Source organism: Struthio camelus, chromosome 4, assembly GCF_040807025.1.
Source record: "Struthio camelus isolate bStrCam1 chromosome 4, bStrCam1.hap1, whole genome shotgun sequence".
NCBI classification, from domain to species: domain Eukaryota; kingdom Metazoa; phylum Chordata; class Aves; order Struthioniformes; family Struthionidae; genus Struthio; species Struthio camelus.
In genome coordinates, this window is record NC_090945.1 from 8,266,559 (window position 1) to 8,293,697 (window position 27,139).

General features: G+C 68.1%; 2 protein-coding genes across 2 annotated transcripts; both read right to left on the reverse strand.

Annotated features, from left to right (window-relative positions):
• Positions 1-3,109: 3,109 nt before the first annotated feature.
• LOC138067112 (maestro heat-like repeat-containing protein family member 2B) lies at positions 3,110-8,558 on the reverse strand. Its single transcript, XM_068941315.1, has 11 exons — positions 7,703-8,558; positions 7,297-7,459; positions 6,827-7,020; positions 6,107-6,244; positions 5,820-5,931; positions 5,095-5,241; positions 4,621-4,800; positions 3,871-3,993; positions 3,601-3,703; positions 3,315-3,380; positions 3,110-3,236 (listed from the first exon to the last, which is right to left on the reverse strand). Exons 1-11 carry the CDS (start codon positions 7,888-7,890, stop codon positions 3,127-3,129), a joined length of 1,524 nt encoding a protein of 507 aa, XP_068797416.1. The 5' UTR covers positions 7,891-8,558; the 3' UTR covers positions 3,110-3,126.
• Positions 8,464-26,342, reverse strand: LOC138067057 (maestro heat-like repeat-containing protein family member 2B). Its single transcript, XM_068941014.1, has 30 exons — positions 23,931-26,342; positions 22,005-22,144; positions 21,677-21,799; positions 21,051-21,216; positions 20,537-20,635; positions 19,816-19,967; positions 19,244-19,387; positions 18,609-18,701; positions 17,773-17,842; positions 17,545-17,658; positions 17,016-17,089; positions 16,595-16,714; positions 15,928-16,035; positions 15,577-15,736; positions 15,148-15,188; positions 14,723-14,864; positions 14,075-14,127; positions 13,356-13,463; positions 12,936-13,055; positions 12,627-12,749; positions 12,294-12,446; positions 12,034-12,060; positions 11,563-11,685; positions 11,148-11,227; positions 10,916-11,051; positions 10,701-10,784; positions 10,336-10,440; positions 9,986-10,109; positions 9,713-9,822; positions 8,464-9,003 (listed from the first exon to the last, which is right to left on the reverse strand). Exons 3-30 carry the CDS (start codon positions 21,689-21,691, stop codon positions 8,464-8,466), a joined length of 3,384 nt encoding a protein of 1,127 aa, XP_068797115.1. The 5' UTR covers positions 21,692-21,799; positions 22,005-22,144; positions 23,931-26,342.
• Between the last annotated feature and the right edge of the window lie 797 nt (positions 26,343-27,139).

Genomic DNA, 27,139 nt, shown 5'->3' on the forward strand with positions numbered 1-27,139 from the left:
GGGCTTCTCCCTGCATCGCCTGGAGGGGCTGCGTCACTGGTGAGTAACAGCTGCAGCCTCGCTGCCTGTCTCTGTGTCAGGTGCAGGTGGTGCCGACCCCGCACGACGGCCTCGCACCTCCTTTCTGCGCTCGGAGACGGAAGCGGGAGAGCGGCGCCGCAGAGAGGGAGGCTTCCTCCACCCCTGACGCAAGGCACCCGGCTCCCTGCTCGCAGCAGGACGACTGCGCTCGCCTCGCCTCGCCTCCCTCCTGCCCTGCGCGCGCCCCGCTCCGGGCTGGGGCCGAGCTGCCTGCGCCCGCCGGGCTCTGGGCCTCCTTGGGAGCCGAGCTGGGAGCGCAGCGCCCGCTCGTGCCAGCGCAGCTCCGGCTCCTTGCAGCTTGGGCGACTGCCCAGGTCGTAAATCAATCACTGTCATAACTTGCATAGAGTATCATGTTCCATATTGCATCCATAGAGCATCATTAGTTTATTAACAGTATGTACATCTTGAGAACACAGTTAAATTACTATATATAAATGTATAGATGTTGAATACAAATGTATAAATGTGGCAGTGCAGCAGCCTTGGTGATTGCCCAGGTCGTAAATCAATCACTGTCATAACTTGCATCTGAATATCCTAGTCCATATTGTATACATAGAGCATAATTAACAGTATGTACATAGTGAGTACGTAGTTAAATTACTATATATAAATGTATAGATGTTGAATACAAATGTATAAATGTGGCAGTGCAGCAGCCTTGGTGTCTGCCCAGGTCGTAAATCCATCATTGTCATAACTTGCATCTGAATATCATGTTCCATATTGTATACATAGTGCACAGTATACATAGCATTGTTATACATAATTAGTTTATTAACAGTATGTACATATTGAATACATGGCTGTTTATATATAAAAACATTATAAAGGGTGAATAAAGAGTGGAACTGGAAGACGGCGTCTGCTCGCGTTTCCTCCCCAAAAGTGCCTTTCGCGCCAGAAACTATCTCAGACGCGAAGTTCGGCCTGGTGCACGCCGGCCTCCCTGCCTTCGGGGTGCGCGCGGATGGACCCCCACCTCCGGTGAGGGTCCGCGGGCCCTGCCTACCCCCCCCCCCACCTGGCCCAACCACCCTCCCACCCCTCTCTCCCTCCCACCACCCACAAAAAGGGCCCCTGGGTTGGGGGCTGAAAACGGATGACTTAGTAGTCTCTGTTTCCAAGCCTCCAAAACGCAGCACTTAGCCTCCATTTCTGAGCTCAAAAACGCAGGACTTGGGCTCATTCGGCTGTTTGCGGCTCTGAAACAGAAGCTGTTTTCAAGCACCAGGAACGCAGCACTTAGCTTCTGTTTCTGAGCTCTGACCCCAGCCCAATGAACCTGTTTACAAGCACCAGAAACGCAGGACTGAAACACAGCCTCTGTTTCTGAGCTCTGAAACAGCTCAGACCAACCTGGTTTTGAGCAGCAGAAACTCAGGACTCGGCCTCCCTTTCAGAGCCCCCAAACTGCCCAGGGAACATGCTGTCTGAGGCCCAGGAATGCCCACCTCCCTTTGGAAAGCCTGCATTTCTGGGGCTCACAGCCAGGTCCAGGGGGCTGCTTTGGGGGGGGGGGGGGGGCGCTCAGAAATGGACACTGAGCCCCCAAAGCAGCCCACTGGACCTGGCTGAGAGCCCCAAAAACGCAGCAGCGCTTGGCCTCCCTTTCTGAGCTCTGAAACAACTCCATTGAACCTGTCTTCCAGAGCCCCCAAATGCAAGATGCCATTTTGAAATCCTGCATTTCTGGGGTTCAAAAACAGGTCCAGTGGGCTGTTTTGGGGGGCTCAAAATAGACACTGGGCCTCCCCCCACAGCAGCCCACTGAACTTGTCTTTGAACCCCCAAACCCAGGACTTAACCTCCATTTCTGAGCCCCTAAACAGCCCAGTGAACCTGTTTCCCAGCATCAAAAACACAGCACTTGGCCTCTGTTTCTGAGCTCTGAAACAACTCCATTGAACCTGTTTTTGAGCACCAGAAACGCAGGACTCGGCCTCCCTTTCCGAGCCCCCCAAACCACCCAATGAACCTGTTTTCTGAGGCCCAGGAATGCCCAACTCCCCTCTGGAAAGCCTGCGTTTCTGGGGCTCAAGGCCAGGTCCAGGGGGCTGCTTTGGGGGCTCACAAATGGACACCGAGCCCCCAACGCAGCCCACTGGACCTGGCTGTGAGCCCCAGAAATGCAGGATTTAGACTCCCCTCTTAACCCCAGCCAGCCCCCTCAGCCTCCCCTTTTCAAGCCCCACAGCAGCCCAAGGGACATGTTTCTGGAGGCCCCAGAAGGCAGGGCTGAACAACCGAGGCTAAACCCTGCATTTCTGGGGCTCCGCAGCAGGCTCGGGGGCTGTTCGCGGGCTCGGAAACGCACTCCGAGCCCCCCCGCAGCCGCTGAACCCGTCCTCGGGCCCCCAAACCGCAGCCCTTGGCCTTCCCGCTCCCCCGACCGGCCCCCTCCGCCCCCCTTCGGGGCCCCGGGCCGGTGCCGGCGCAGCGGCCGGGCAGGACTCGGCCCCGCGCCCGAGCCCCGGCCGCCCCGGACCCCCCTGCGGCGCCCCGCGCCCCGGCAGCCCCCTCCCCTCCCCTCCCCTCCCCTCCCCTGCCGGCCCCGGGCTCGGGCCGCGCCGGGCAGCGCGGCTGGGGGACCCTCCCCGCCGGCAGCCCCGGCCGGGCGGCACCGGGCTCCGGCCCCTCGGGCTTTGCGGCTCCTCCTCGCCCCGCGGCTCCCGGCACCGGGCACCGGGCACCGGGCACCGGCCGCCTCCCGCCCCGGCCGGTCCCGGTCCCTCCCCGCCCCGCTTACCTGGGCCCCGCGGCACCGGCACCGGCACCGGCCCGGCCGGGAGCCCCGGACACCGAGCGCCGCCGCCGCCGCTTCCCGCGGCTCCGGGGGCCGCGGGGGCCGCGCAGGCGCCGCCAAGGGGCCGCAGCCCCGCCCACACCGACGCCCCGCCCCGCCCCAGGCCCCGCCCCGCAGACGCCCCGCCCCGCAGACGCCCCGCCCCGCAGACGCCCCGCCCCGCAGACGCCCCGCCCCGCCCGAGGCCCCGCCCCCGGCGCACACAGCAGCCCGGCCCGGCCCGGCTCGGCCCGGCTTTATTGCGGCTCGGCGGCGCCCGCCGCTCCCTCGAGGCCGCTGTCGCGGAGGAGCCGAGCGGCCGCCTGCTGCACCCGCGCGTCCCCGTCGCCCCGCAGCGCCCGCAGAGCTGCAACGGCACCGGCGTCAGCGCCCCTGCTGCCGGCGGGGCCGCCCGCAGCCCCCCGGCCCCCGGCCCGTCGCCTACCTGCGGCCAGCAGCGTCGCCTCCGGCCCCGGCAGCCACTCGGTGCCCGCGTGCTCCACGAGGACGCCTGCGGCACGGGGCACCGCGCGGCGTCACGCGCTGCCCGCCGCCCCGGCCCGGAGCGCGCGGCGGGGAGGCGCCGGCCCCGGCTGCCCGGGGGGCCGCGGCCCTCGAGGCGCCCCCCGGGCACCAGCACCCGCCACCCCACGGCCCCGTGGGCGCCGCCGCCCCGGCGCACCTCCCGCCCCTCCGGCCCGCACCCCGCGCCCCGCGCCGCCCCGGCTCACCGGCCACGTCGAGGGCCGCGGCCCGCAGCTCCGCGCAGCCCTCCAGGAAGCAGCGCCTGGCGGCGACGTACAGCCTCTGTTGGTGCTCGCGGCTCTCCTGGGCCTGGGGGACGCGGGCACACGCGTGTCCTCCTCTGCCCGCCCGAAAACGCCCCCGCGGCGCCCACGGCCCGGGCACCGCGGGCGGGTGCATCGCCCGCCCCCTCCCTCCCGCCCTCCCTCCGTCCCTGCCCGCGGCCCCCGCGGCCCCCGGGGCGCGCAGCTCCTCACCAGCAGGCTGCAGACGGCGTCCTGCAGCTCGGCCGCGCTCAGCCTGGTGCCGACGGCGATGCCCTGCCGCACCCTCCTCAGCTCCAGGAGCGGCGCGCACAGCCGCAGGGCGCCCTGGCACGCCTGGCAGAGAGAGCCCAGCCCTGTCGCGGCCGCCCCGGACGCGGGGCCGGCAGCAGGGAGCCTGCCCCGGCCCCCTCCGCGGCCCCCTGCGCGCGGCACCGCTGCCGGCGGGGAGGGCGGAAACGTCCGCGCGGCGCCGCGCGGCTTTGCCGGCTGCTTCGCGCGCCAGCTCCCGGGCTCTCACCGTGGCGGCTCCCGTGTCCGGGTCGCGCAGGTGGAGCACCAGGCTGGCCCACGTGCTCCCCAGCTCCCGGGCGAAGAAGGGCCTCCACCGCCTCGTGGCCGCGGCGGCCAGCACCCCGTACAGGGTGAAGGCCGCCGAGCGCAGCGACGCCTGCTCCTGCAACCCAGCGCCCCCGGCCGTCAGGCGGGCGGCGGGGACCCCTCGGACGACTGCTCTGTAACCCCCGAGCGCTGCCCGTCGAGCGCAACGCCCTCAGAAAGGACCCCCGGGGGAGGGAGGGGAGGGGAGGGGAGGGGGGCCACAAACAGCGCCGCCTCCGTCTCGCCCAGACATCGGTGTCTTGCCCGAACCCTCCCGCTGCGGAGCTGCCCCGGCCCGCGCCGCCCCGCGCCCAGCCCGCCAGGGACCCTTCGAGCGGGCGCCAGGCGACGCCGCTCGCTTACAGCATCAAAGAACGCCCTCGTGGCCCTGGCGATGTCCTTGAAGGCGGAGCCCACGGCCTTCCCCCGGAGCTCGTCGACCACCTTCGCCAGCGCCAGCAGGCTCTCGGCCACCACCTCCGCCGAGGCGTCCTCCAGGCCCCTCCGCAGCGCCGCCAGGACGGCTCCCTTGCGCTTCCGCAGCTGTAACGCGCGCACCAGCCTCTCGCTGTCCTGCCTCCGACCGCCCGCCTCTCCCGTTGCCCCGGGGCCCAAGCTTCCGGCATCGGCCCCGAGCAGGGGGCAGCCCGAGGCTCCCGGCGGCACCTCCGCCCCCTCTGCAGCCCGGCTGACGCCCGAGGACGCAGCGCGCCCGGGGGAAAGGCCCCCGGTTGCCTCTGCTGCTCTGCCCAGGCTCCTCGCCAACCCCTCTGCCGCTCTCCGCCTGCACCTCTCCGGCCAGGGGCCGCGTTTCCTGCGGGGCAAAGCCCCTCTCACCTTCTCCGGCGCGCCGCTGACCGCGTTGCCCAGCCCGCGCGCTGCCATCTGCCGCACCGTGCTGCTCGGGTCCCGCGCTTTCTCCACCAAGGCCCCCAGGACGGGCTGAAGGCACCTCCTGGCCTGGGCCGCTGGGTCCTTCATCAGCTGCAGCACAGCGACCCGGCCGTCAGCAGCCGGGGACGGAGGCGGACCAGGCCCGGCCACAGCGCCCGCCCGGGGCGCCGCGCGAGGAAGCCCCACGAGCCCGGCCTGACGCCCCCGGCCCCCGGCCGCCTCCCTTTGCGCCCGGCCCAGGCCGAGGGCAGCGCTGCCCCGGGCCCCAGGGCGCCCACGTTGGGGCGGTCGGCCTCCGGAGAGGATTTCTCATTGGGTCCCGGGGCCGCTCAGCAGAGCTGCGGAGCTCCAGGCAACCTGGCAGCCCGTCCCGGCTGGGGTCGGGGACGCCCTGGAAAGGGGTCGCTGACAGAACGCCCGCCCGTCCGTCCTCTGCCCCGGCAGCAGCGACGGGGACCCGGAGCGAGCGGTTTGCAGGGCCAAGAACATCCCTGGCCGCGGCGCGGGGGAGCGACGCGGCAGGGGCCGGGGAAGGGCAGCTCCCGGGAGGCCTCCTACGGGGGGATCCGCTCCCGCCTCGACTGCGACACTTGCTGCCGGCACCTCCCCAAAGAGCAGCGTCATGAGAAAACCCCTCCTAAACCTGCCTCTCCCTCCTCCTCTCTCACCTCCGCAAAGAAAGCCGCCGCCATGACCCGCAGGTTGGACGACGGGGCCTCCAGCCACTGCGTCAGGACCAGCACGACGGGCAGCGAGACGGTCCCGGCGCGGAGCAGCACGCTGCGCGCAGAGCACAGGCAGGCGGCACGCGGTTACGCAGGCAGGCACCCGGCCTCAAGCCCCAAAATTCACCCGCTGCCCCGCAGGCTCCGCTCGGCAACTCGGAGACGGCCAGGCCAGGGGAAGGGTCCCACCAGCCCCCCCAGGGCAGCAAGGCGCCTCCGCGGGCCCTCACCCGGTCAGGAGACAGACGCCGTCGTGGTGAGCCCGCGGGTCTTCCAGGGCGGCCCAGGCTCCCTGCTTCCGGAGCAGCCGCAGCCACTTCTCCTCGAGGCTCGTGCGCAGCACCACCTCCAGGGTCTCCAGGGAAAGCCTGGGGGGAAGAGCAGCGAGTCCTGCATCACCGCAACAGGCTCCTTGGGCAGAGCTAAGGAGACGCCGCCGCCTGCGAGGCGATCCTTCCCTCGAGCTCAGCCTCCCCCGGGGAGACGCAACGCGCCCCAAAATGACATCTCACCACCCTGGCGTCTGCCCGGCTGTGAGAAAACTGGCCTTTTCATCCTTCCTGGCACCCCGAACTCACCGATCGCACTAGAAACCCCCAGGCTCTAGACTTCGCGCCAGAGGCCCCGTTGCCAGGGCCCCGGGCTGCCCCGGTCACCCGGCCCCAAAGGCAGGCCACGGCCACCTCCCTTTCGCGGGCAGCCTGGCCTGGCCGGCGCCACGCCGGGTTTTATCCCGCTCGTTCCCGTCCCTTCTCCAAGGGGCAGCAGGGCAGAGGGAAAGGCACGACACCCCGCAGGCAGGAGACGCGGCAGGCAAGGCCCGAGCCCTCGGCGGTACCGGCCGCGTAGGAGACGGGGCAGGCCAAAGCGCTGCCTCGGGGCCGTGAGCGAACGTGGCCCGGTTACGGGGACCAAAGCCCAGCCCCTGCGTCTGTCCCGCTGGCTCCTACCTGCAAGGATTGTCATCACTCGTGTGTCCCTTGAGGAACAGCTTTCCCCGGGTGCTGACTTGGGAAAAGGGCATCTCCTTCCCCAGCGTGGCACTGATCTGCTTCAGCAGCACCGGCAGCAGCTCCGGCAGCAAGCGCTGCACAGCCTCCAGGGTCTGCTGCGTCGACACCACCTCGCCGATGGCACGTGTGATCTGCAGAGAAATTCAACCTGTGAAAACAAGGCCTTTTCCCACCCTCCCCTCCCGCCTCGGGGACCTTTGCTGTCCGCAGTTCGGCTTTCCGCAGCAGCCCCGCAGGCTGGCAGCAGCAAACGGTCTCGGCTGCCCCCGCTGCCAGCGCTGCGAAGGGCCCAGCACGGCACCCCGGGGGCTCGGGGGGGTCGCGACGTGCACAAAACTCCCTCAGCCTGAAGGGTTGTTAGGACGTCCGATGCGAAGCTGCAGAAACGCGTCTGCCAGCGCACGCACCTTGAGCGGCTCCAGCGCAGCCTGACCGTCGTCTGCCTCAGCCTCCGCAGAGCTGCTCCTGGGCTGGTCGTTTCCCGAGCGCTCCAGTTTTTCCATTAAAGCCCTCAGGAGCTGCTGCACAAAGAACTTCCTCCCCAGGACCCGCCACAGCTCCACGGTGCCGCTGCAAGGCAGCACAAGTTCCCCCGTGAGCCCGCGGGCTCTGCGACCTGCGATGCCACCTCGGCGGCAGCCAAACGCTCTCCTGGCCTCCAAGGGGCTGGCGCGGGCCGGGCTCTGGCCGTCGGCTCTTGCCGCGCTCAGGCTTTCTCCCCCCGGAGCAGCAGGACCGGCTTCTCCGCTGGCTCCTGCTCGCCCCGTCGGCGGTGGGTCCTGCCTGCCCGCGGGGCCGGGGCACTGCGCGTACCTGTCCATGGGCAGCTGCTTCTGCAGCAGGCTGTCGATGACGGCCCCGGGGTGGTAGAGGGCCAGCACGGACACCGCCTCCAAGAGGACGCGTCGGAGGGTGTCCTGCTGCATGGTCGGCATCCGGATGTAAATGATGCTCAGGATTTCCGGCACCTGAACGAAGACCAAAAGAGCCGTCCTGCCCATCCTTTCCTCGTCCTCCCGCACAGCCCGGCACCCCACTCGGCCGATGAGCAATTCCTGCTCCCCGACCGTTTCTCAAGATCCAGCCCTAAAGCCCGAAGGCTCTGGGCCGCGGCGGGGGGACGCTGGACCGCCACGGGGACACATCTCTGCTGCCGACCGAGGGCGACACCGAGGAGCCGCCCTGGGCCGAGGGACCTGCCTGTGGCCCCCTGTGGCCCCAGACCCAAACCCCAGCGCAGCAGAGCCCGAGCGGAGGAGGGCAGCAGAGGCTGTGACCGTGCAGGCACCGGATGGGACCGGGCCCCAGGGCCACAGGCACGAATCACCAACAAAGGGGCCATGACTGCTCCCGAGAGCAACGCCGCCCCGGGGCTGGCACAGCCAGGCTCAGGCAGAACGACGAGGACCCACAACAGCCACCCAACATCAGAAAAGGCACCATGCACAGAGCAAAACGCGGGCAGTGCGTGGAGCTGGGCACCAAGGACCAACGAGCAAGGAAGGGGACTGTGCTAGCGAGCGTGTAAGAAACCCGAGGCAGCACCAGGAGTCAGGAGGAAGAAACCCCCAGCGTCAACGTCCTGTTCCTCCCGGGGCAGGGCCTGGGACGCCAACAGTTTGCCACAACCCCCCTTCTTCTGGAGGCAGACGGGTGCCGTCCCGCTTTGGGCCAGGCCAGGGAGGGCTGAGCATCGCACCCGAGAAACGGGGAGGAACTGGCACTTTGGGTGCCTCAGCTCTAACCGCCTCAGTTGTGGGAGCGAGCTGGGTTTGGCCCAGGAGGGTCAGTGTCACCGGACGAAGAGCAGCTCCGGGATTCAGCTGCCGGCACTCAGATTCGGCAGAGCCCTCGGCGCTGCGCACCAGGGGCGGCTCTTTAGCCCCCGGCACCTGCACGAGGTGCAGGGCAACGGCCGAGGCGGGAAGGCCAAAGCCCCAGGGAAAAGGTGTCTCTCTCACCTTCGTGGAGAGCTGCCCCCCGCATTTCTCCAGGAAGGTGACCAGCCACTCGCCAGCTGCCTGAGCGCACGCGGACCTGACCGACAGCATCCCGTCCAGGGCGGCAGAAATGAAATCCGTAGCCTGCGCTTCGGGGATGTATTTGCAGATGATCTGGGGAGAAATCAGAAACAGGAGAGACCACGTCACACGTCTGCTCCGGCTCTTCAGAAAGGAGAGGAGACTCGGGCGCTGGGGGGCGGCGGGCCAGTTCGCTAGGCCTGGCGGGTGCGACCGCCTCCCAGGGCAGCCGGGCAGGCAGGGCTGGCTGAGCGCTGTGCGGCCCAGAGGCCTGGAAGTGTCTCCCCGGGCGCTGCTTGCTCACACGCAAAGCCTGCACCCTGCCCGCCCCCGGGGCCAGGCCCTCAGGATGCCAGAGCTGCTGAGAGCCCGCGCAGGCGCTGCGCACGCCGACCCCCCGCAAACCCACGGCTCGATACACGGGACGCCCAAACAAGTACGTGTTAAACCCAGCAAAGGGAGAACGGGCAGGAGACCAGAAAGAGAAGGCAGAGCAGCTTCCCGGCTTCCCTCCAGCACCTCTTTTCCCACAGACGGGTGGGTATGTGTGCTTCCGTGCGGTGTGTGACGGTCCCACACGCGTGCACACACCCCCACACACACCCGCACACACCCCCCGTGGCCTCTCCTCCTTCCCCAGCGCGCCTGAAGGACGGACACGCTCGACAGCCGCTTGCTGCTCGCTAACCCCTGGCGCCCAGTGCCACAGCTCTCCCAAAACGGAGCGGGGCCCCGGCCGGGAAGCAGGCAGCTGCCCGGGAGCCCAGGCACCGGCTCCCCCCGCGCTGTCGGGGCCAGGTACCTTCGCCAGTCTGGAGGAAGCCTGGAGCTGAGCCTCGGCGTCTGGGGCGCTCAGCCGCTGGCACAAGGGCTGCACCTCGTCCTCCTCGGCCCCCGAGTCCAGAGTCTTGCCTGCAGCGAGCACCAGGAGAAAAGGGCCGTGATGGCGACGCAGACCCCACCTCTGGCCCGTGGGCCGGGACGAAGGAGGAACGGAGCCCGGCCCCGCGCGATCGTCGGGCCCCCGGGGGCACAGGGGCCCGGCTGGCCGAGCCTGGCCGGGGGCTGCCCTCACCTCGGATGCGGAGCAGGTGGCCCAGGCAGGCCCCTGCCCGCTGGCGGGACGCGGCCGGCGAGTCACAGACGAAAGGCGCCAGCAGTCCCACCATGGAGCCAAAGAGCTCGAAAGACTTTTCTCCCTGGGGAAACAGAAGGCCGACGAGAAGGTCGCGGGCGGCCCCGATGGCCGATCTCCCTCTCCCGGCTGTGCTGGCGTCCGAGCCGGGGCAGGGCAGCGGGGCAGCCAGCGGGGCAGCCCCACAGCCCAGGAGACCCGAAACCCAGCACCTGGCCCGGGGCAGAGCTCCCTGCCGGGGCCGCAGCCCGCGGGGAGTGGGGACACGGCGCACGGGGGTCCCTTCTCACCGTGCGCTCGAATCGCTCCTCGTAAGCGCCCAGCAGCTGGGCGCAGGCCTGCAGGGCCCTCTCGCGCTCCCACTCCTTGGCCGAGGTGAGCCAGTACTCCAGCACCTGGGCAAGAGCAGACCTGTCTCCCAACGGGCCTCCCCGGCCTGCCCGCCGCCACCCCAAGCGTCTCCCTCCCGCGCAGAGTCCCACCGAGGAGCTGGGACTCGGCAGCCGGGGGCGCCGGCCCCTTGCCACCCCGTCAGCCGCTCGCGGGGGGCACCAGCGCAGACGCGCTGACCCTGCCGACTGCACAGCCCAGCTCTCCCCGCGCACCCTCCACCCGACGCCGGGGACGCCTCCCCCGACACCCCCCGGATACTCACGTGCAGCATCTCTGCACACCAGCCGGAGGTGAGGTCTTCCTCCAGCAGGGCTGTCACCAGCTCGCCGAGGGCTGCCATGGTCTGCTGAGAGCGGGAGAGAAGGACGGGCGTTGGGCCGCACACGGAGACGCCCAGCGCAGCCGGAGGGGGCAGCGCGCAGCGCCTGCTGCTGGGGGATCCCCCGGAGAGGCCGGGACAGAAGGGCCAAAAGGTACCTGCACGCGCAGAGCGTCCGCCGCTGCCGCCCCTTCCTCTTCCGCCTGCTCCGGGGCAGGCAGGGGCATCGCGCTCTGCAAACACTGATCCAGGAGGTCGCGGTTTTCCTCCCGGCTCAGCGACGGCTTCAGTTTGCTGGCAGAGAAAAAGGAAGACAGGAAAGAGGCTTCCTACCCCTCCCCAGAGCGGGTCAAACCACAGCCTCCCACAGCCCTGGCGGGAAGAGCCTACCTCAAGTGCCCCAGGGCCAGAAACGCCTCCTGGCGCAGCGGGGACGCCAGGCAATCCCGGGGCTCCTCCTTCACCAAGCCCTGCAGGTCACAGAGACACGCGCACTGTGGGCAGCGGGCAGCGACCCAGAGCCCTCCCGCCGGGAACAGGCTCTTCTGCTCGCCCTGCCCCGGCGCACGCCCTGGGCACCCGCACGGCTCCCACAGCGGCACCGGGGCCGGCCAGCCGCCCCACCGGGGACAGACCCACTGCTCTCCCCAGCGACAGCCACCGGGCGCCAGCACCCACAGGCCCCGAGCCTCAGGGTGCTCAAGGGGCCGCGCACAGCCAAGGGAGAGCATCACGCCTCGGGGCAACCGGCCTCGGGGCTCAGCCCCAAACTCCCCGGCGGGACAGTCCCGGCCCCGGCACTCACCAGCAGGATGCCCAGCAGCTCCCGTTTGGAGGAGAGCTCCACGCGGTGCGAGCCCCCCGCCCCCTGCATGGCGCGGCTGACCTCGGCGACGCTCTGGACCAGGGTCAGCTTCAGCTGCACGTCCTGCGGCCCAGGAGAGAGAAACACAGCGGCACCGATGAGCAACGCCTCACCGGGCCAAAGGCTGGCAGGGGAACACGGCGGGGCGGCCAGCCCCAAAGCACAGCGTACGACCACTGCATCTTCCAGGAGCCGCAGGCACATGGGCTCGGCGCGCGGGTCGGAGGAAGGAAACCTCCTCTCCCCTCCTTGGAGGAAGCTCCCCCCGGGAAGGCACAAGCTTTCCCGGCAACCGACTGCAAGGAGACCCCGGACCCTGGCCCGGCGAGCGGGAGAGCGAGCCCGGCACGCCGGCGATGGGAAAGGTGCGCGGCCAGGGCAGGAAGCAAGGCCCCATCGGGCAGCACTTACCTTGGTGGAGATGGTGAAGCCCAGCACCTGCAAGGCGAAGGGGGACATGGTGAGAGGCAACGAACGGTCGCAGCGCACGCAGCCACGCGGACACAGGGATACGCAGAGGGACACGGGCTGCGTTTGGGACTCGGCCTTCAGCGCAGACCCCTCCTCGGGGCTCTTTGCTACGAGACGGCCCATCGTGGCGAGCTCCAGCTCGGAGCCGGGCTGGGGCAGGCGGCGCCTCGGCGTGGCCGGCCCTGCACCCGCGCACCCACCTGGCAGCTGGCGCGGTAGTGCTGCAGGATGCCCCTCACGATGTCACTCTCCACGCGGGCCAGGAGCTGCTCCCGCGGGGCGCAGAGCGCGATCCGGCTGTAGGCCAGCATGAGCGCCATGTGTGTCCCCGCTCTCTTCCCCTGGTGGTATTCCTGGGCCGTGGGAGAAGCCATGAGACGTCAGCCCAGCACCTCCGTGGACCCCAGCTCCCGCTGCCTCCCAACGAAGGAGCTGCCCCGCTTTCCATGCAGCAGCCGCCACTGGGCTGCTACTGCTTTACAAGTGAAAAAAAGGCAGAGGAAAAAGAAGCCAAGACACCTGCGATCCTCTACCTTCAGGCGCTTGAAAACCCCCGACACTGGTCTTTCTTCCATGGAAGAGCCAAACTCCTGCACCAAGTCCAAGGCAAGGTGGAAGTGGCTCTCGGCAGAGCCGCCTACAACGCAAATCATCCCCTGCAACACAAGAGAAAGGGACACTCAGCCACAGCAAGCTCCGAGCGACACCTGCCATATCATCCCACGGAAAGAGCAGCGACACGGAAATCGGAAGAGCCTGGAGCGCTCTGCTGGGAGAGATCACCGCTCCCCTGGGAACACGGAGGGGCTCGGCGGAAAGCAAGGGGAGAAGAGGAAACCCACCTCTCTCTCAGACGCCTCCAAGTAATTTGTTCTCAGTAGATGTTTCTTCACTTCAGCGCGGACGTAGGGGACGTGCGGACACACTGCCAGGGACACCCCGATAGCCTTGTACAGGAAGGCCTGGAAGAGAAGAGGCCACCCCAGACGAGGTCACGCACAACCTGGCGGGACGGAGCGGGGCCGCGACGCCCCAGCCTGCGCCAGGCATGAGGAGCCGGCCGCGGCGCCCGGCCGTTCAGCCCAGCCCCGCTGCCCGCCGGCGCCGAGACAAAAGCCTGCGTGGGGAAGGGACGGGAGCCAGGGAGCCCGGCCCGCCCACAGAGGGCAATATCTGCAGGCGCAGCCCGGGGAGCGTCCCGGGCTCTCGCGCCAGCGCCCGCGGGGAACGGGAGCAGAAACGAGGCCTCGGCAGGGACCCACCTGCTCCCGGGACAGCCGGGGGTAGCTGCCCTTCTGCTGGCTCAGCTCGAAGCTCAGGCCCATGGTCCAGGCCTGGCTCTCGATCGTCTCCAGCGACGTCCTCAGGAACTAGGGGAAGCACAAGCTGAAGCAAACCCTCCCCGGCCCCTGGGCGAGGGCTGCTCGCCAGGCGCCCGCTGCTCCTGCTCTCTCCCTCCCTCCGCGCAGGGAGCCCCAGCGACCGGCCCGGTGGCGCACACGTATCCCGCAGCCATCGCTCGGGTTCAGTGAATCCTGCCTTTCTGCCCAGGGGCGGCGGCTTTCCACAAGAGACAGCCCAAAACATCTCGTCCTCTTTTCCCTTCCCTGTTTCATACGGAGGATTTTCTATTTCTCTGGGCGCTGGGAGATCATTCTTCTTGAGGGACTTCAAGGCACGCCTGGCGCTAGCCTGCACGTGGCAGCTCCCTGGCTATGCCGGTCACGGCCCGCGTCCCGCAGAGCCGCTCACAAAGCGGAACGATGTGACACGGCAGAACAGGAAACGACCCTCTGTGACCCAGAGCCCTTTGCAAAACAAAATCCTCTGGGCGTTTTCAGGGCGTCTTGTGGGCGTTTCCTCTTTTCTAAACTAAACTGGCATTCTCCTCCTTAGGCTCCCTCTGCTCCTGGGGAAGTTCCCACCCACACCTTCCCCCTCTTTCCCAGCGTCATTTGCTGCCCTCGCAGCAGCGCTCCACCTTAAGCAGAAGGCGCTCCCACTCGGCAGAGTCCAGGCAGCTCTCGCTTTTCCCTACAAAGCCAGAGCAAGACACGCTCAGCGTCACTTAGCACCAGAGGAGCCCAGGGGTCTCCTTGGCACTGCAACACCCCCCGGCTCCCACGCCAGAAGGGGCCCGAGCCGGGAGGCTCAAGCCCCGGCGCCAAACTCTTTGCCAGGCCCCAGACGCCCGGCGGACCCTGGGGCCGGGGGCCGGGGTCACTCACAGACCCGCCGGGCCCAATCCCCCTCGCTCCACTGCGGCTCCCAGGGCAAACCAGGCCGTCACACGAGGGCACGGACCACGCTCACGCGTTCTCGCCCCGACACGTCTCCCCCACCCCCAGGAGCGCCGAGCCCGGCCCTCCCAAACACCCACCCAGCAAGGACGCCGGGGGGCTGCACAACCTGCTCGTGGCCCTGACGGGCAAGAAAGGCCCCGGCCCCCGCACGCACCGCTCCTGGGCGTTACTGCCCTCGGCGTCAGCGCGCGCTCCCTGGCAGACGAGCGGCCGCAGAGCAAGCGCTGAGAAACCCAGGGCCGATTCCCCTCCCTCACGCCTGGACGCTGCCTTTTCCTGCCTCCCCTTCGGCCTCCCCAGCCCCTTCCTCCCCGACGGCACTTTACCTTCCAGGTACTGCAGCAGGAAGGGGATCTTCACGGCCCACACCATCCCCACGGCGCCGTGGATCGCTCCCGGCAGGGCCTGCAGCAGCCGCAGGGCAGCGACGCCGCAGCCGCCGCCGGCGTGAGGAGCCGCCGCCAGCACCTGGGAGAGGGCAGGCGAGACCTGGGCTCGGGGCGGCCGCCAGAGCCGCGGCTTCTCCCCGGAGGGAGGGCGGTCGCTCCGCCCCGGCCGGGAGCCGCCGGCGTTGGCTTCTCCACGCCCAGCAGCAGGGTCCCCGCGGGGCAGGGGTGGCTCCGACTCGCTCTCGCACGCCTCTTCCTCCCCGGAGGCTGCCGGCCCCGGCCCCGGCCTGTGAAGCGGCTCTGCCCCGACCTCTCCCGTCGCCTCGAGGCCACGAAAGCCCTTTCCCCGGGCCCCTACTCACCAGCAGGCGAGCCAGCAGGGCCTGCGGCGTCGGCAGCTTGGCTGCGAGGAGGAAGAAAGGCCGGTGAGAGCGGCGCGACCGCCATACCCGGCCCCTCTCGGCTCAGGCAGCCCCCGCGCGGCCCACGGGCTGCTGACCGGCTGCGCTGCCGCAGCCCTGTGCCGGGGCTTCCCCAGGGCTGAGCAGACGGAGGTGCAGGCAGCTCCAGCGCGGCTGGGAAACGCTCCCGGGCCGCAAGCAGAAAGCTGCCAGCAGTCGAGCGAGGCGTCTCTGCCGGGCACGAGGAAACGCGGCACAGAGCTCCCTCGCCCCGGCCAGAGGGGCACGGCTCTGCCCGTCCTCGCTCCCGCCTCCCGCCTGCGTCTGGCAGGGCGTCCCCGGCCCCCGCACGGCCCGGCAGAGCACACGGCGACGGTTTCGGCTTCCTACCTCGCTCCCGGGAGGCCACGACATCGGCCTCCTCCTCTCCCTCCTCGTCCCCTGCTCTCTGCCGGCGCTCGGCCAGCTCTCGGAGGCACTGGGACAGGGGCACCAGCGTGCCCGTGTACTGGGCTGGCACCACGTACTGCAGGAGCCGCGGCCACAAGAGCTGCAGACGAGAACGAGGCAATTCAGCACTTTGGGGTTCCCGCCCCACCGCCAGCTCAAGAGCTCGTTTTAGCTCTGAGGGGGAAACGACGGGCTGCGTTTCCGCTCGCCCTGTGCGCATAGGGGCCTGTTTGGGGAGCAGTTGGGGGAGAGCGGGGCAGGGAGGCAGCAGCAGGGCGCAGGACGACTTACTTTGGTCATCCCCCTGACGGAGACGTCCACAGAGCCCAGGATGTCCAAGCACAGGGCTTGAAGGTCTGTTGCTTCCTGTGCTTCTGCCCGAGAAAGGTTTCCCTGCGCCTGCAAGACACGGTTTGGACAACGCCAGCGTCACTCCCTGTCCCTGAGACGGGAGGTGAAGCGGGAACCACCCAGCGCTGCTGTGATGTCCCCTGGGAGCACCCGTCTCCCGAGGCAGGAGAGAGCACAGAGGCCCAGAGGAGGGGCCAGGTCCCCGGCCAAGGAAGGACTAGACAGGCTGCGACCAGGGAGACCCGCTGCCCGTCGGGGCGCTCGCCAGCGTCCTTAGTCGGGGCCAGCGGCAGCCCGAGAGCAAAGCTGCGAACAAGGATCCCCTCGCCGGGACGGGCTCCAGCCACAGAGTCGGTGAGCACCGCTCATCTCTCGGGGCGAACAGTCAGCGCCGCAGTGGGATTTGCTACGCGCTGGTGGGAGGCCAAAGCGCTCCCCCGGCACCCTCCGAGATCCCCCCCAGGAACGGCGATGGGGACGCCGCTCAGCCCTCTGCACCGCTGACTGCAGCCCTGCTGAGGGGGGTTCCCCATTTCCAGGGCGCCCGCAGGGGCTCCCAGGACACCCCGGCACAGAGCGAAGCCGAAGCGTCACGCTCTGCCCTCACCAGTCTGCCGGAGGCCTGGCTGAACGTGGCGAAGACGTGGGCCACCAGATCCCAGGCCGAGCAGCTCTGGACGCTGCAGCTGAGCAGCTCCTTGGTGAAGCGCAGAACTGCCCTCGCCACCTGCCAGGGAGGAGATTGCAGTTATCCCCCGATAAGATAAGATATCCCCCCCTCCCCCCAAGCTCGAAAGCCGAGGGGCAGACGCCTTCGCACCCACCCAGCCCATCTGCCCCATGGGGAGACTACACGGGCGCAGGAGACCCCTCTGCTCCCACGGTCACTGCCCTGCGGGGAAATTTCCACAGGGAAACGCTCGTCTAGGCTTGACCCCGACCCGCTGGGGCTGGCCAGGCTCTGCCCCGGGGGAAAGCTTTCTCTGCCGCCCACCCACCGCGGTGCCGCCCCTCGCCAACCAGCTCACCTTCCTGCTGGGGTCTCTCAGCACAGACCGCACCGCCTGCACAAGCAGGGGCAGGCGCTGTCCTCCCTCCGCTGCTGGAAAAGACGGGGAGAGGCGGGCGCTGAGGCAGAGCCCTCGGTTCAGCAGGGAGCTGGCAAAGCTCCCAGCTCTTTCACACCCGAGCGGCACAGAAAACCGGGCACGAGACTGTGACGGCCGAGGAAGCAGCAGAGTCCCCGAGTGGCTCCCTTTACAGACACAACTGTGTGACGCGACAGACTGCTATAACAACACGGAGCCCTGCAGAAACGCCATGGGGACACGTAGCTCGTGCCCCTGCCCCGTCACCCAGCGTCGGGCGCCGTCACTGGTGTGTCACCGTTTACAGCTGCCCTGTCAGATCCCTGTCCCCGCAGCTGCGTAGCACCTCGGCTGGGGACAAGAGCATTGCAGCTCGTTTTGGGTGTTTGTGCATCACTTGCAGCCGTGTCTGCCCGCCGCCCGGCAGCCCAAACCCCTGGCCGGCCTCACTGCGCCTCGCAGCACTGACCTGCAGAGCGCACCAGGGCTCTGAGCAGCTCCAAGGACACCACGCGAGCGGCCTCGCTCCCGCTGCCCAGCTGCCAGCGCAGAAAAGCCACCGTGTCCTCAGGGCAAACTCGGGCTGCCAGGGAAAATTCGTGCTCTGCATAAGCTGCCCGTGTCTTCCCCCCATTTCAGAGGTTTGGGAGAGAGCGGCAAGGGCACAGCGGTGTCACGCGGAGTCTCCTCCCCTCACCCAGCAGCAGGACGCAGTAGGTCAGCTCCGACCGGTGGTCCCCGCTGTGCTGCTTGCTTTCATCACTGAGCTGTGGGAACAAGGTGCGTTTCAGAGAAAAGAGCATCAGGACTGAGCGGACGGAAAAGAAACTGCTCCCTCCGCTCTCGGCTCCCCGGGAGCTTTGGACAGCTGCAAAGCGGCTGCCTGAGTCGGAGCGAGTCGCCCCGGGCCGGCCGCAGACTCCCTGGAGAGAGAGATGCCGTCCCCGAGGGACGTTTCGCCCCGCGACCGCAGCTCCTCGCCTCATGCAGTGGATCACCCTTGCTTCGCTCCGGAGCTCCAGAGGGAGCCCAGAGGGAAGTGCCGGGGCTTTGGTGGCCAACTCGGGATGCCGAACTTCGAGGAGATGAACCCTTTCCCCAACCTTTCGCTTTCCCCCTCCCTCACTCCCAAGGCAGGCCTAGCCCCGGGACGCGCCCCACAGCCAAAGCCCAGCCCACCCCACCGAGGCGCTGGGCACATCCAGAGGTCTGGGGCGGCCGGGCTGCCCAGGGGCCCAGGGCTGAGCTGCGCCCGGGGTCTCTGGGCTCCAGAGAGCTGCGACGGGGCTGGGAGGGAAACTGCTGGGTGAGCTGGGCTCTCCCCTGAGCCTGCGCACAGCAGCCACAACCAGCTCTACAACAGCCTCCAGACACCGGAACGGGAGGCGACTCCCAACTATCTGCACGGACCCGGCCTTCAGGTAGGTCCCCCGGGCAGGATGCCCTGCCCGGCCGTCCAGCAGGACCTTCCTGGCCGCGTGAATCAGGTCTGCTGCACCCTGTGCAAGCGGTACAAGGTCACGCTGCCCTTACCTGGCTGTGCACAGCGGTGCCAATGGCCTGAAGCTTGTCCTTGGGGATGAGGATCTTCACTTCCCCCAAAGTCTCAAGAAAATAACTCAGACCCTGCAAGGGAACGGGGGAGGAAGAGAGGCGCTGTCACCTAAAGCAACGTCTTAAGAAAGGAAACCCAGCCTCTTTGTGATGAACTCCTCAACTCCAGCCCCCAGGAGAAAAACCCAAACCCTCCTGCACGGGGCTTCTCGTGTGTCCTTCCCTCCCAGCAGCAGCCTTAGAAGGCTTCTCCTCTGTGCAGAGCCCATCGGACGACGTTCACACCCCTCAGACCTCCCATCCCCGCCAGACGCGGCTGCACAGCAGCCGGACGGGTGTTACAGCAGAGCCCCTGGCCTGCATGGCGCCCCAGGCATGGGGCTCGAGGCCTCCCTTCCCAAGGAGATCGGGCCCCGAGGATGCTCAGCTCCCTCTTGGCCCCACCTGCACTGCTCTGGTGCTGCCCGAGAAGCCCAGGAGGCCTCAAGCCTCCCCTGCCCTCTCCATTTCTTCTCAAGGGGCCCCGGCTCCTCCAGGCACCCCACAGCCCCCTGAAACCTTGCAGCACGTGCACAGACCCCATGGCCATACCGAGCCCCACTGTGACACCTCACCTTGGTCACCCGGAAAGTGTCCTGGACCTGCTGATACTGGCCCAGGAGCCAGGGGAGCTGCGCCCACACCTGCTCCCGGTGCTCCTCCTCGTGCAGGAGGAGGCCCATCATGGCAGCCATCGCCCCCAGGACCGCCTGCTTGACCTGCACGGAGGGCAGTGAGATGCTCTTCATCAGGGCTGAAGGTCCTTCCGCCCCGACACGGTCTGCCCTCCCCACAGACAGGCGTTTCCCTGCTTCCCCTGGAGGACAAGGGCTTGCTCCACAGCAGAGGGCACCGTCCCCAGCCCCGGGCCCCCCTGGCCCTGCCCAAAGGCCCCCGGATTCGGCTGGGTCCCAGCAGGGAGGCCCCCGGCCCCGTGCTCCTGGGCGCGGGCAGCGGCTGAAGATGCAGTCCCGCACGCTGCCTGTCGCCTGCCACCAGCATCGGCAGGGCCCGGCTTTGGGTGCTGCATCAGACACCCTGCTCCCTCCCCGGGCGCCTCTCCTCCCACACGGCCCTCATGCTGACAGACAGACGGACCCCGATGTCGCTGCTGCCGCCGCGGGGCTGCCACGGCAGCCGTTCTCACCTCCTCCTCCTCGCAGCCCAGCCAGCTCCCCACCACGTGGCAGAAGAGCGGGTGAACGCTGCTGCAGAACTGGGCCTGCCCCATGCGCGGGAAGGGGCATTTCTCCCAGTCGCGCAGGTAGGTGTTTACGGCCTTCGACCACTGCTCCAGGACTGCAGCGAGACAAGGCAGAAGGATCACGTCAGAGTCTGCCGCGCGGAGGAGACTGGAGGAGACCGGGTCTGGCTCCAGGGACAAGCCGTGCAACGCTTTGACATGCCGGGACTGAAACGCTGCGTTCTTGCTCGCCTCCTCCCCATCACTCCCGTTCCTCCTCCTCACAGCCTTGGTCCCCCCTGCACTTCTCACTGCCTCCCTGCCCAAACCTTCCCCAATACTCGCCCGCTCTCTTTGAACCCCACAAAACCAGCCTGCCCTGCAGGGAGAAGGCGCGAGTGAGCCTGGGCAGAGCTCCAACGACGGGAGGTCGCACCAGGAGGAAAGCGCAGCAGCAGGGGCAGCGGCAAGGGCCCAGGAGGGCCTCTGCACCGTTGCGCTGAGCGCCCCCACCTCCCGCCCACAGAAACCTCCTGGGCTTCAGGCGCTGCTTCGCCCCGTTGATGCTGGTGGGGACGGCAGAGGCCTGACCTCGCCGCAGGCTCGGCCCTGCCGTGGCCCAGCAACAGCCCCGGGCGCCGAGGGCTGCTCCGGCCCTTCCCCTCCCCGCGGGGCCGACACTCACCGCCACAGACAGCGCGCAGGGTCCGGCTGCTCCCCACCTGGCTCAGCATCGTGAGCACGGCGAAGAGCGTCATTCCCACGAAGGGGACGCACCGCAGGGCTGCACAGAGGGCAGGGGCAGGGGCACAGAGAGCGGCCGATGTCAGAGGAAGCTGGGGCAGCGCGCGGGGGAAACCCCGGGGCAGCGCGGCAGGGCGAGCCCGCGGGCTGCCGGGCCCCCGGGGACGCGCTGGAGGGCCAGCGGGGCACCAAGCTGCCCGAGGGGCCAGGGCAGGCCCCAGCACGGGGAGGGACTCGACAGGGCACCAGGGTGCTGGGGCCTGCCCCGAAGCGGGGAGCGGGGCAGCCCTTCGGGGGCCTGCGAGGGCGGCGGGGGCAGAGCCCGCCACGTTGCCTCTCCCGCCCGTCCCGTCCGTAGCGCTCCGGTTCAGCACAGAGCATTTGGGGGACGGGGAGGATCCCTTCTCCCGGTTACCGCAGACCGTAGCCCCGAGCCGGAGGCCGAGGGGCCCTACCGTAGCTGCTGGCCAGCTTGCCCAAGGTGACAAACACAAAGTCCTCGGAGATCTCTCCCAGGGCCCTCAGGTGGCACTGCAGCTCATACATGACGCTGTCGAAGTGGGAGCGGGCCAGAGCCACCAGGACGTCGCTGGCGGCCGTCCGCACGCCCTCCGTCACACCCTGGCGAGAGCAACGAATCCCCCCTCAGCAGGAGAAAGGCCGAGGCAGCCGGACAGGCTGAGCGCGCCGGCGGCCACCGCCTGCCTCCAGCCCTCGGTTCCTGCCTTGGCCACCTCCCTGCGCAGCTCCCGGTATCGCCCCCCAAATCCACTGCAGCCACGAGCCCACAAGGCCTCTCCCTCCGGGAAGCACTTGCTGGTGCACAAATCGTGGCCCTGCACGCCCCAGCTCCGCCACCAGCCCTGGGCGCAGGCGCTGCTGGCTCAGGGAGCTGCTCCCGCTCCCCGCTCCCTCTGCAGCTCTCGCGGAGGCAGATCCGCGGGGAAGGAGCTGCCCCAGGGCGGCTGGCAACCTCTGACAGGCCTCAGCGCTCGAGACGTGTCGGCAGAGCCCTCCTGCGGTTTACAGAGCCCGGCTCCAGCCAGGCGCCGCTGGCTGCCTTCAGAGAGGAGCAGCTCACCTGCGCCGCTCTCATGTCCCTCGAAGCCGCCGCGATCGCTCTGCCCAGGACAGCGCTCTGCAAGCGGCCATCCTCGGCCTGCAAGACTCTCTCCAGCTCTCGGTAAGTCTCCGCCCTGTCGCCCTGGGGACACAGCCCAGAAGGGAACAGGTCGGCCCTGCTGTCCCTGACCGCCAGGGAGCCCCACAGCTGCGGACACGGGGCCCGCCAGCGGCAGCGTTTGCAGCACGCGCCGTTCGCGGGAGGGCAGCGGCCCCCTTGGGAAACCAGGGGCCCTGCCGGGCGCCTGCGAACCCACGCGCAGCCCAGCGCGACGCCCCCGCCTCACCTCCTCGTCTTGCAGGCGGTTGCACAGAGAAGTCACGAGGTCAGCAGAGGTGGGGACGGCTGCAGGGACGGACTCTGCCGCCCTGCCCCCATCCTCGGCCACGCGAGGTCGGGACCAGCAACCGCCGCAAGTGAAGAGACCTGAAAGGCGAGACCAGAGGACGAGCGTCAGCTCTGCTGGCCTCAGCCGTCCGCCCCAGCCCGGGGAAAACGCCTCCCCCGCCGGGAGAGAAACCCCTCCGCTCCCCGCTAACGCGGCGGCCCAGGCTGCGCTCGCGGCAGGGCAGCCGACAGGGCGACGGCAGCGACTCTTCCCCTCTGCTTGGCCCTGGTGAGACCACCCCCGCCCGCTGGTCCCCTCTCAGCTCCCACTACGAGACAGACACGGAAACGCTGCTGGGGGCTCGCGCCTGGGCTCCCCCCCGGCCCCGGCCCCGGCCCCGGCCCCTCACCTCGGAGCACCCGGAGTCTCCTCATGGCACCGGGCACAGGGACAGCGCTGCTGCGCCAGCCCCACGCCGGACGGCAACTCGCACCACCGCCGCTGCGGTGGCCAATGAGGAGCTGCCCCGGGACACGCCCGCACACCTCACAGAGGGCTGCCAGCCAATCAGGGGCTGCCCCGCGACACGCCCGCACACCTCACAGAGGGCTGCCAGCCAATCAGGGGCTGCCCTGGGACACACCCGCACACCTCACAGAGGGCTGACAGCCAATCAGAGGCTGCCCCGGGACACGCCCGCACACCTCACAGAGGGCTGCCAGCCAATCAGGGGCTGCCCCGCGACACGCCCGCACACCTCACAGAGGGCTGCCAGCCAATCAGGGGCTGCCCCGCGACACGCCCGCACACCTCACAGAGGGCTGACAGCCAATCAGGGGCTGCCCCGCGACACGCCCGCACACCTCACAGAGGGCTGCCAGCCAATCAGGGGCTGCCCCGCGACACGCCCGCACACCTCACAGAGGGCTGCCAGCCAATCAGGGGCTGCCCCGCGACACGCCCGCACACCTCACAGAGGGCTGCCAGCCAATCAGGGGCTGCCCCGCGACACGCCCGCACACCTCACAGAGGGCTGCCAGCCAATCAGGGGCTGCCCCGCGACACGCCCGCACACCTCACAGAGGGCTGACAGCCAATCAGGGGCTGCCCCGCGACACGCCCGCACACCTCACAGAGGGCTGACAGCCAATCAGGGGCTGCCCCGCGACACGCCCGCACACCTCACAGAGGGCTGCCAGCCAATCAGGGGCTGCCCCGCGACACACCCCCTGCCCCCGCCTCACCCAGGGCTGCGGCCAATGAGGCCCGGCCCGGCCCGGCCCGGCCCGGCAGTGTCGCCCGCGGCCGCCAGGCGGCGCCCAAGGGCGCCCCGCCCGCAGCGCCGCCGCCGAGCAGCAGGCGGCCAACGAGGCCCCGCCCCACCCCGCCTCCGCCGCCCATTTAAGCGCCGCCCGGGGCGGGGGGAGCCGTGCTCTCGTTGCGGCCGCTTCCCTTGGGGGTGCTGGCGCGGGTGCCGGCGCGACCCGTCTCCTCCAGCTCCCCGGCAGGTCCTGCTGGCCCGACCCCCTGGCCCCTGCTGTGCCCGGGTCCCGCGGTCCTGGCCCGCCCGCCTGCCTGCTGTGCCTTGGCACCTCTAGCTGCGGGGTGGCCCGGGGGCGGGGGGCTCCAGGCTCGATGCACGGGTTCCCCTAGTCTGGTTACGCTTCCTTCCTCCTCTTCCCCCTCCCCCCCGAGGGTTTCATCCCCCAGACTGGGGGCAGTGCCGAGCGCAGCCCCGGGGGAGGTGGCTGCCCCCGGGTGTCTGGGCTCGCCGACCCCCCTGCTCGAGCAGTCGGGGCCTGGCCCGGCGTGTGTGTGGGCAGCGGGGGGGAGGGGGTGGAGAGCAGCCAGGGCACGCCGTCCCCTTCGGGGGCCCTGCCGTACCGTCAGGACTCCGGAGCGGTTATGGGGCGGCCCTGGACCTCGGCGTCCGGCTGCCGTCAGTCACGATGTCTCCGAGCCGTGCGAGCAGCGGCGGGCGCTTCGCCCTGCGGCGCTGCCAGCGCTGTCGTGCGGCGCGATCGGGCGTGCGAAGGAAAGGGCGGTCCGATGTCCGGGGGCTGCAGCACTGCCGCGGCTCCAGCAGGCTGCAACGGGCGGCGGTGTTGCCCCCCGTCGGGACCTGAGGCTGCTGCTTTCCCAGCAGAGCAGCGAGCGCCTCGGCTCGCTGGTTATCGAGGCTGTTGCTGGGACGCTGTCCGGTGAGCGGTCTCAGCTGCTCACAGCTGCGGTGGGGCAAGCTACAGCCGTGCAGGTAACGCTTGGCGTTGTCATGATCGTGGCCCGTACCGGAGGGCCCGGCCTTCCCCACCACGAGAGAGGGGGTTTCTGTGCGTCCGGGAGACGGGCGCCTTTAAGGGTCGCTTGCGTTTACCGCCTTGGTTTACGGACAGCTTTCTCTTGCTTTTAATTTCGACGCTCGGCCATGGCAATTCATGTGTACGAGCAAACCAGGGCCGCGTTACCCCTTTCCCTTTTTGTAGGTGTGCGGGGGGTGAGAAAAAGAAAGCCGCTGAAGTGAAACTAAGCCCCGGAGAGCTAACGGCTCCCTGGGGCAGGACTGGCGTCGTGCTCCCTCGGCGCTGCTGAGGGGAGAGGCGAAGAGCCAGGGTAGTTAGGAGGAGTTATTTCCGTGACCTGTCTTGGGAGGTGGTTTGGTAGGGTGACGTTAAGGGCTTTGTTAACGGTGTTTTTGTTTCCGTAGCTTCACCTATTTCCTAGCTAATATTTTTCAACAACCGTTGCCTAGTCCCCTGGCCATGCTTGTGATCCGCTGGCTCCGTTTCTTCTTTTAAAACACATAAACTTTATATTTTGCCTTAAACAAGCAGTTCTTATTTGTAACCATCCTCTTACTTTTCTGTTTGTTGGTTTTAAGCTCTCGAAAGAAATGCGAGTTTTAGTGCATCAGTTAGCCGTGCGTTACAGGATCAACTTCCGGCGTGTTGCGTTAACTGTGTCCCAGTTCAACCGCGCTACTTCCTTACTCGTTATCCTCCTCTCGAGCCTTTGCGTGCCCAGGCTGAACCCAGCCCTCCCTCCGCTTGCTGGTTTTTGAACTAGCTGATCGTGAGCAAATACTGTGATGGTTGTTGTCCGTGATGTTTTAAAGTACTACCTCTCTCTTATATGAGTATATAAAATGGGCTTAAAACTTCAGCTGACAGTTTGCCGCTCCTGTAGGTGCCTGTGCAGCCTTGCTGTTAACGGGGGGCCGCCTTGGGGCTTTGCACGTGTCTAAGGAGAGCTAGTGACTCCCGGGGGCAGGCGCTGTCTGCTCTGATTGCTCTAAAACCCAGCAGCCTTGTGCCTCCTGCTCTTGGTTTTGCACTGAAAGCTGTAAGTTGCTTCTGGGGCAAGGTTTTGTTTAAAGATGGGATCAGGTGTGCAAAGCCACGTGCTCTCGTCCAAGCAACAGCGCGTGCGCTGCCCAAACCTCTTGTCCGAGTTGCTCAGCCTCGGCTGACCGCCAGGGATTCTCCTTCCCAGGGCTGTCAAGTTCCTTTCAAAACAGCGGGGAAGGCTTGCCTTTGACGGCTTTCACGCACAGCCAAACCTTTCCATCCACGTTGCATTCACAGCAAGCTTAATGTTTCTGTTACCGCTCTCTACGCCTACCCTGGGCTCAGGCTGGGCCCTGCACAGGGTGAGAGACGCACCATGAAGTCCGACGCGGTTCATCGGTGGATGAGCGCAGGGAGGACCTGGACCAGTCAGCGGGGTTTTGGCTGGCCACGCCAGCTCCTTTCCATCTCTGCCCGGCGACACCGTTGGCATGGAGAAAAGTGTGCGGAGCGGTCTTCAGGCAGCTGCGGCCGGAGGGACGGAGCCTTTCGGCAGCCCTGCAGGACCCAGCGGTGAGTACAGTCGCTCCCCGCACACCGGTGGGTCCCAGCCTGCTTCTCCCAGGCTCGGGGTAGAGGGGCCGCCGTCCCCAGGCTGTGCCAGCACCGTCGGGACTGGCCCGGGGTAAAAGCGGGGCAGAGTCAGTGCGTACAAGACTGTGTCCCCCGAACCCACCCCTGCTGGGTCAGAGACAGGACTCGTGACCCAGGTGCGCTTCACAGGCTTGCTAGCGAGAGCTGCAGGGAGGGTGCTGCTCTCTGAAGGGCAGTTGTTCAGCTGCGCTGCCGAACCTGGGCGAAGCTTTTCTGCTGCTTTCCCCACAGAGAGAGCAGGGTTTCTCCTCTCTGGGGTCAGAGATGCTCCTCGTTCCTCCGAGGGCCTTGAGACTCGGGGAAGAGCCGTTCGCACCGGGTGCTCCTGCACTGGGGGGTTGGGGAGGGGGCAGCTCTGGGCTCTGAGCCCAGCAAAATGCTTGTGCTTGTTAGCTCTGTTTCAGTGGTGCTGCGCGTCCGGCTGTACTGCTGTGTCGGACGGGGGGGAGCCTCGTGGGGTGCCGCCGTGATCCCTGGCCGCTCCGTCCCAGCGAGGTCCAGGGTTACAGCCCGGCATTTGCTCTGAGCGTGCGCAGGCTGGGTGCCGGGGCCGGGAGCTCCTGCTCGAGCGAGAGCTGCGTCGTCCTCGCTGCGATTCTGCGGCCGGTCCCTCGCGAGGGCCTTTGCCAGCGCAGGTGACGCTGTGTGGGAGCAGCCGAGTCGGAAAGGCTCAGCCTGAGCCTCGTCGAGGAGCAGGGCGCCGGCACGAAGATGCAGGAGGCGCTGTGCGGTGAGTGTCCCAGTGCGGCGCCTGGGCAGGTCTGCGCTGCGCCCCTGCTCGGCGGGGGCTGAGCTTTTTTTGTTGTTGTTATTTTTTGTCATGTCTGCGGGGCAGTTGGGAGGGAGGAGAGCAGGCTCTGTGTCTCCACAGGGCCTGTGCAGGCCGTGGGGGTCAGTGCTGGTCTGTCTGTGCCGGCTTGGGCTGCTGGGGCTGCGCAGAGCTGCTGCGAGCGTTGTGCACCGAAGCCCTGGCGGGGCAGGATTGCGCCTCGTGTTTCGCAGGACGGGGCGCTGCCCGGGGAGTTCAGGAAAGCTCCGGTGACCAGCGCTGCCCTGGGGGCGGCTGCTGCTGGCACTGCCAGCAACTGTCCCGACCCACGCCTGCGGCCATTTGCCGCAGTGCTGGGCCTCTCCTGAAATGCCCTCTCCTTTTTT

Excerpts from the sequence above, each read along its gene's own strand:
- LOC138067057 (XM_068941014.1), bottom strand. Across the intron at positions 15,737-15,927 it reads CCGTCAGGGGGATGACCAAA|CTCTTGTGGCCGCGGCTCCT; the intron begins GTAAGTCGTCCT and ends TCTCGTCTGCAG. Across the intron at positions 10,785-10,915 it reads CGGACGCTCTGCGCGTGCAG|CAGACCATGGCAGCCCTCGG; the intron begins GTACCTTTTGGC and ends TCCCGCTCTCAG.
- LOC138067112 (XM_068941315.1), bottom strand. The coding sequence starts at position 7,890 with ATGGGCAGGACGGCTCTTTTGGTCTTCGTTCAGGTGCCGGAAATCCTG. Across the intron at positions 7,021-7,296 it reads CTGCGCTGGAGCCGCTCAAG|ATCACACGTGCCATCGGCGA; the intron begins GTGCGTGCGCTG and ends ATTTCTCTGCAG. Across the intron at positions 3,237-3,314 it reads GGCGACGCTGCTGGCCGCAG|CTCTGCGGGCGCTGCGGGGC; the intron begins GTAGGCGACGGG and ends GTGCCGTTGCAG.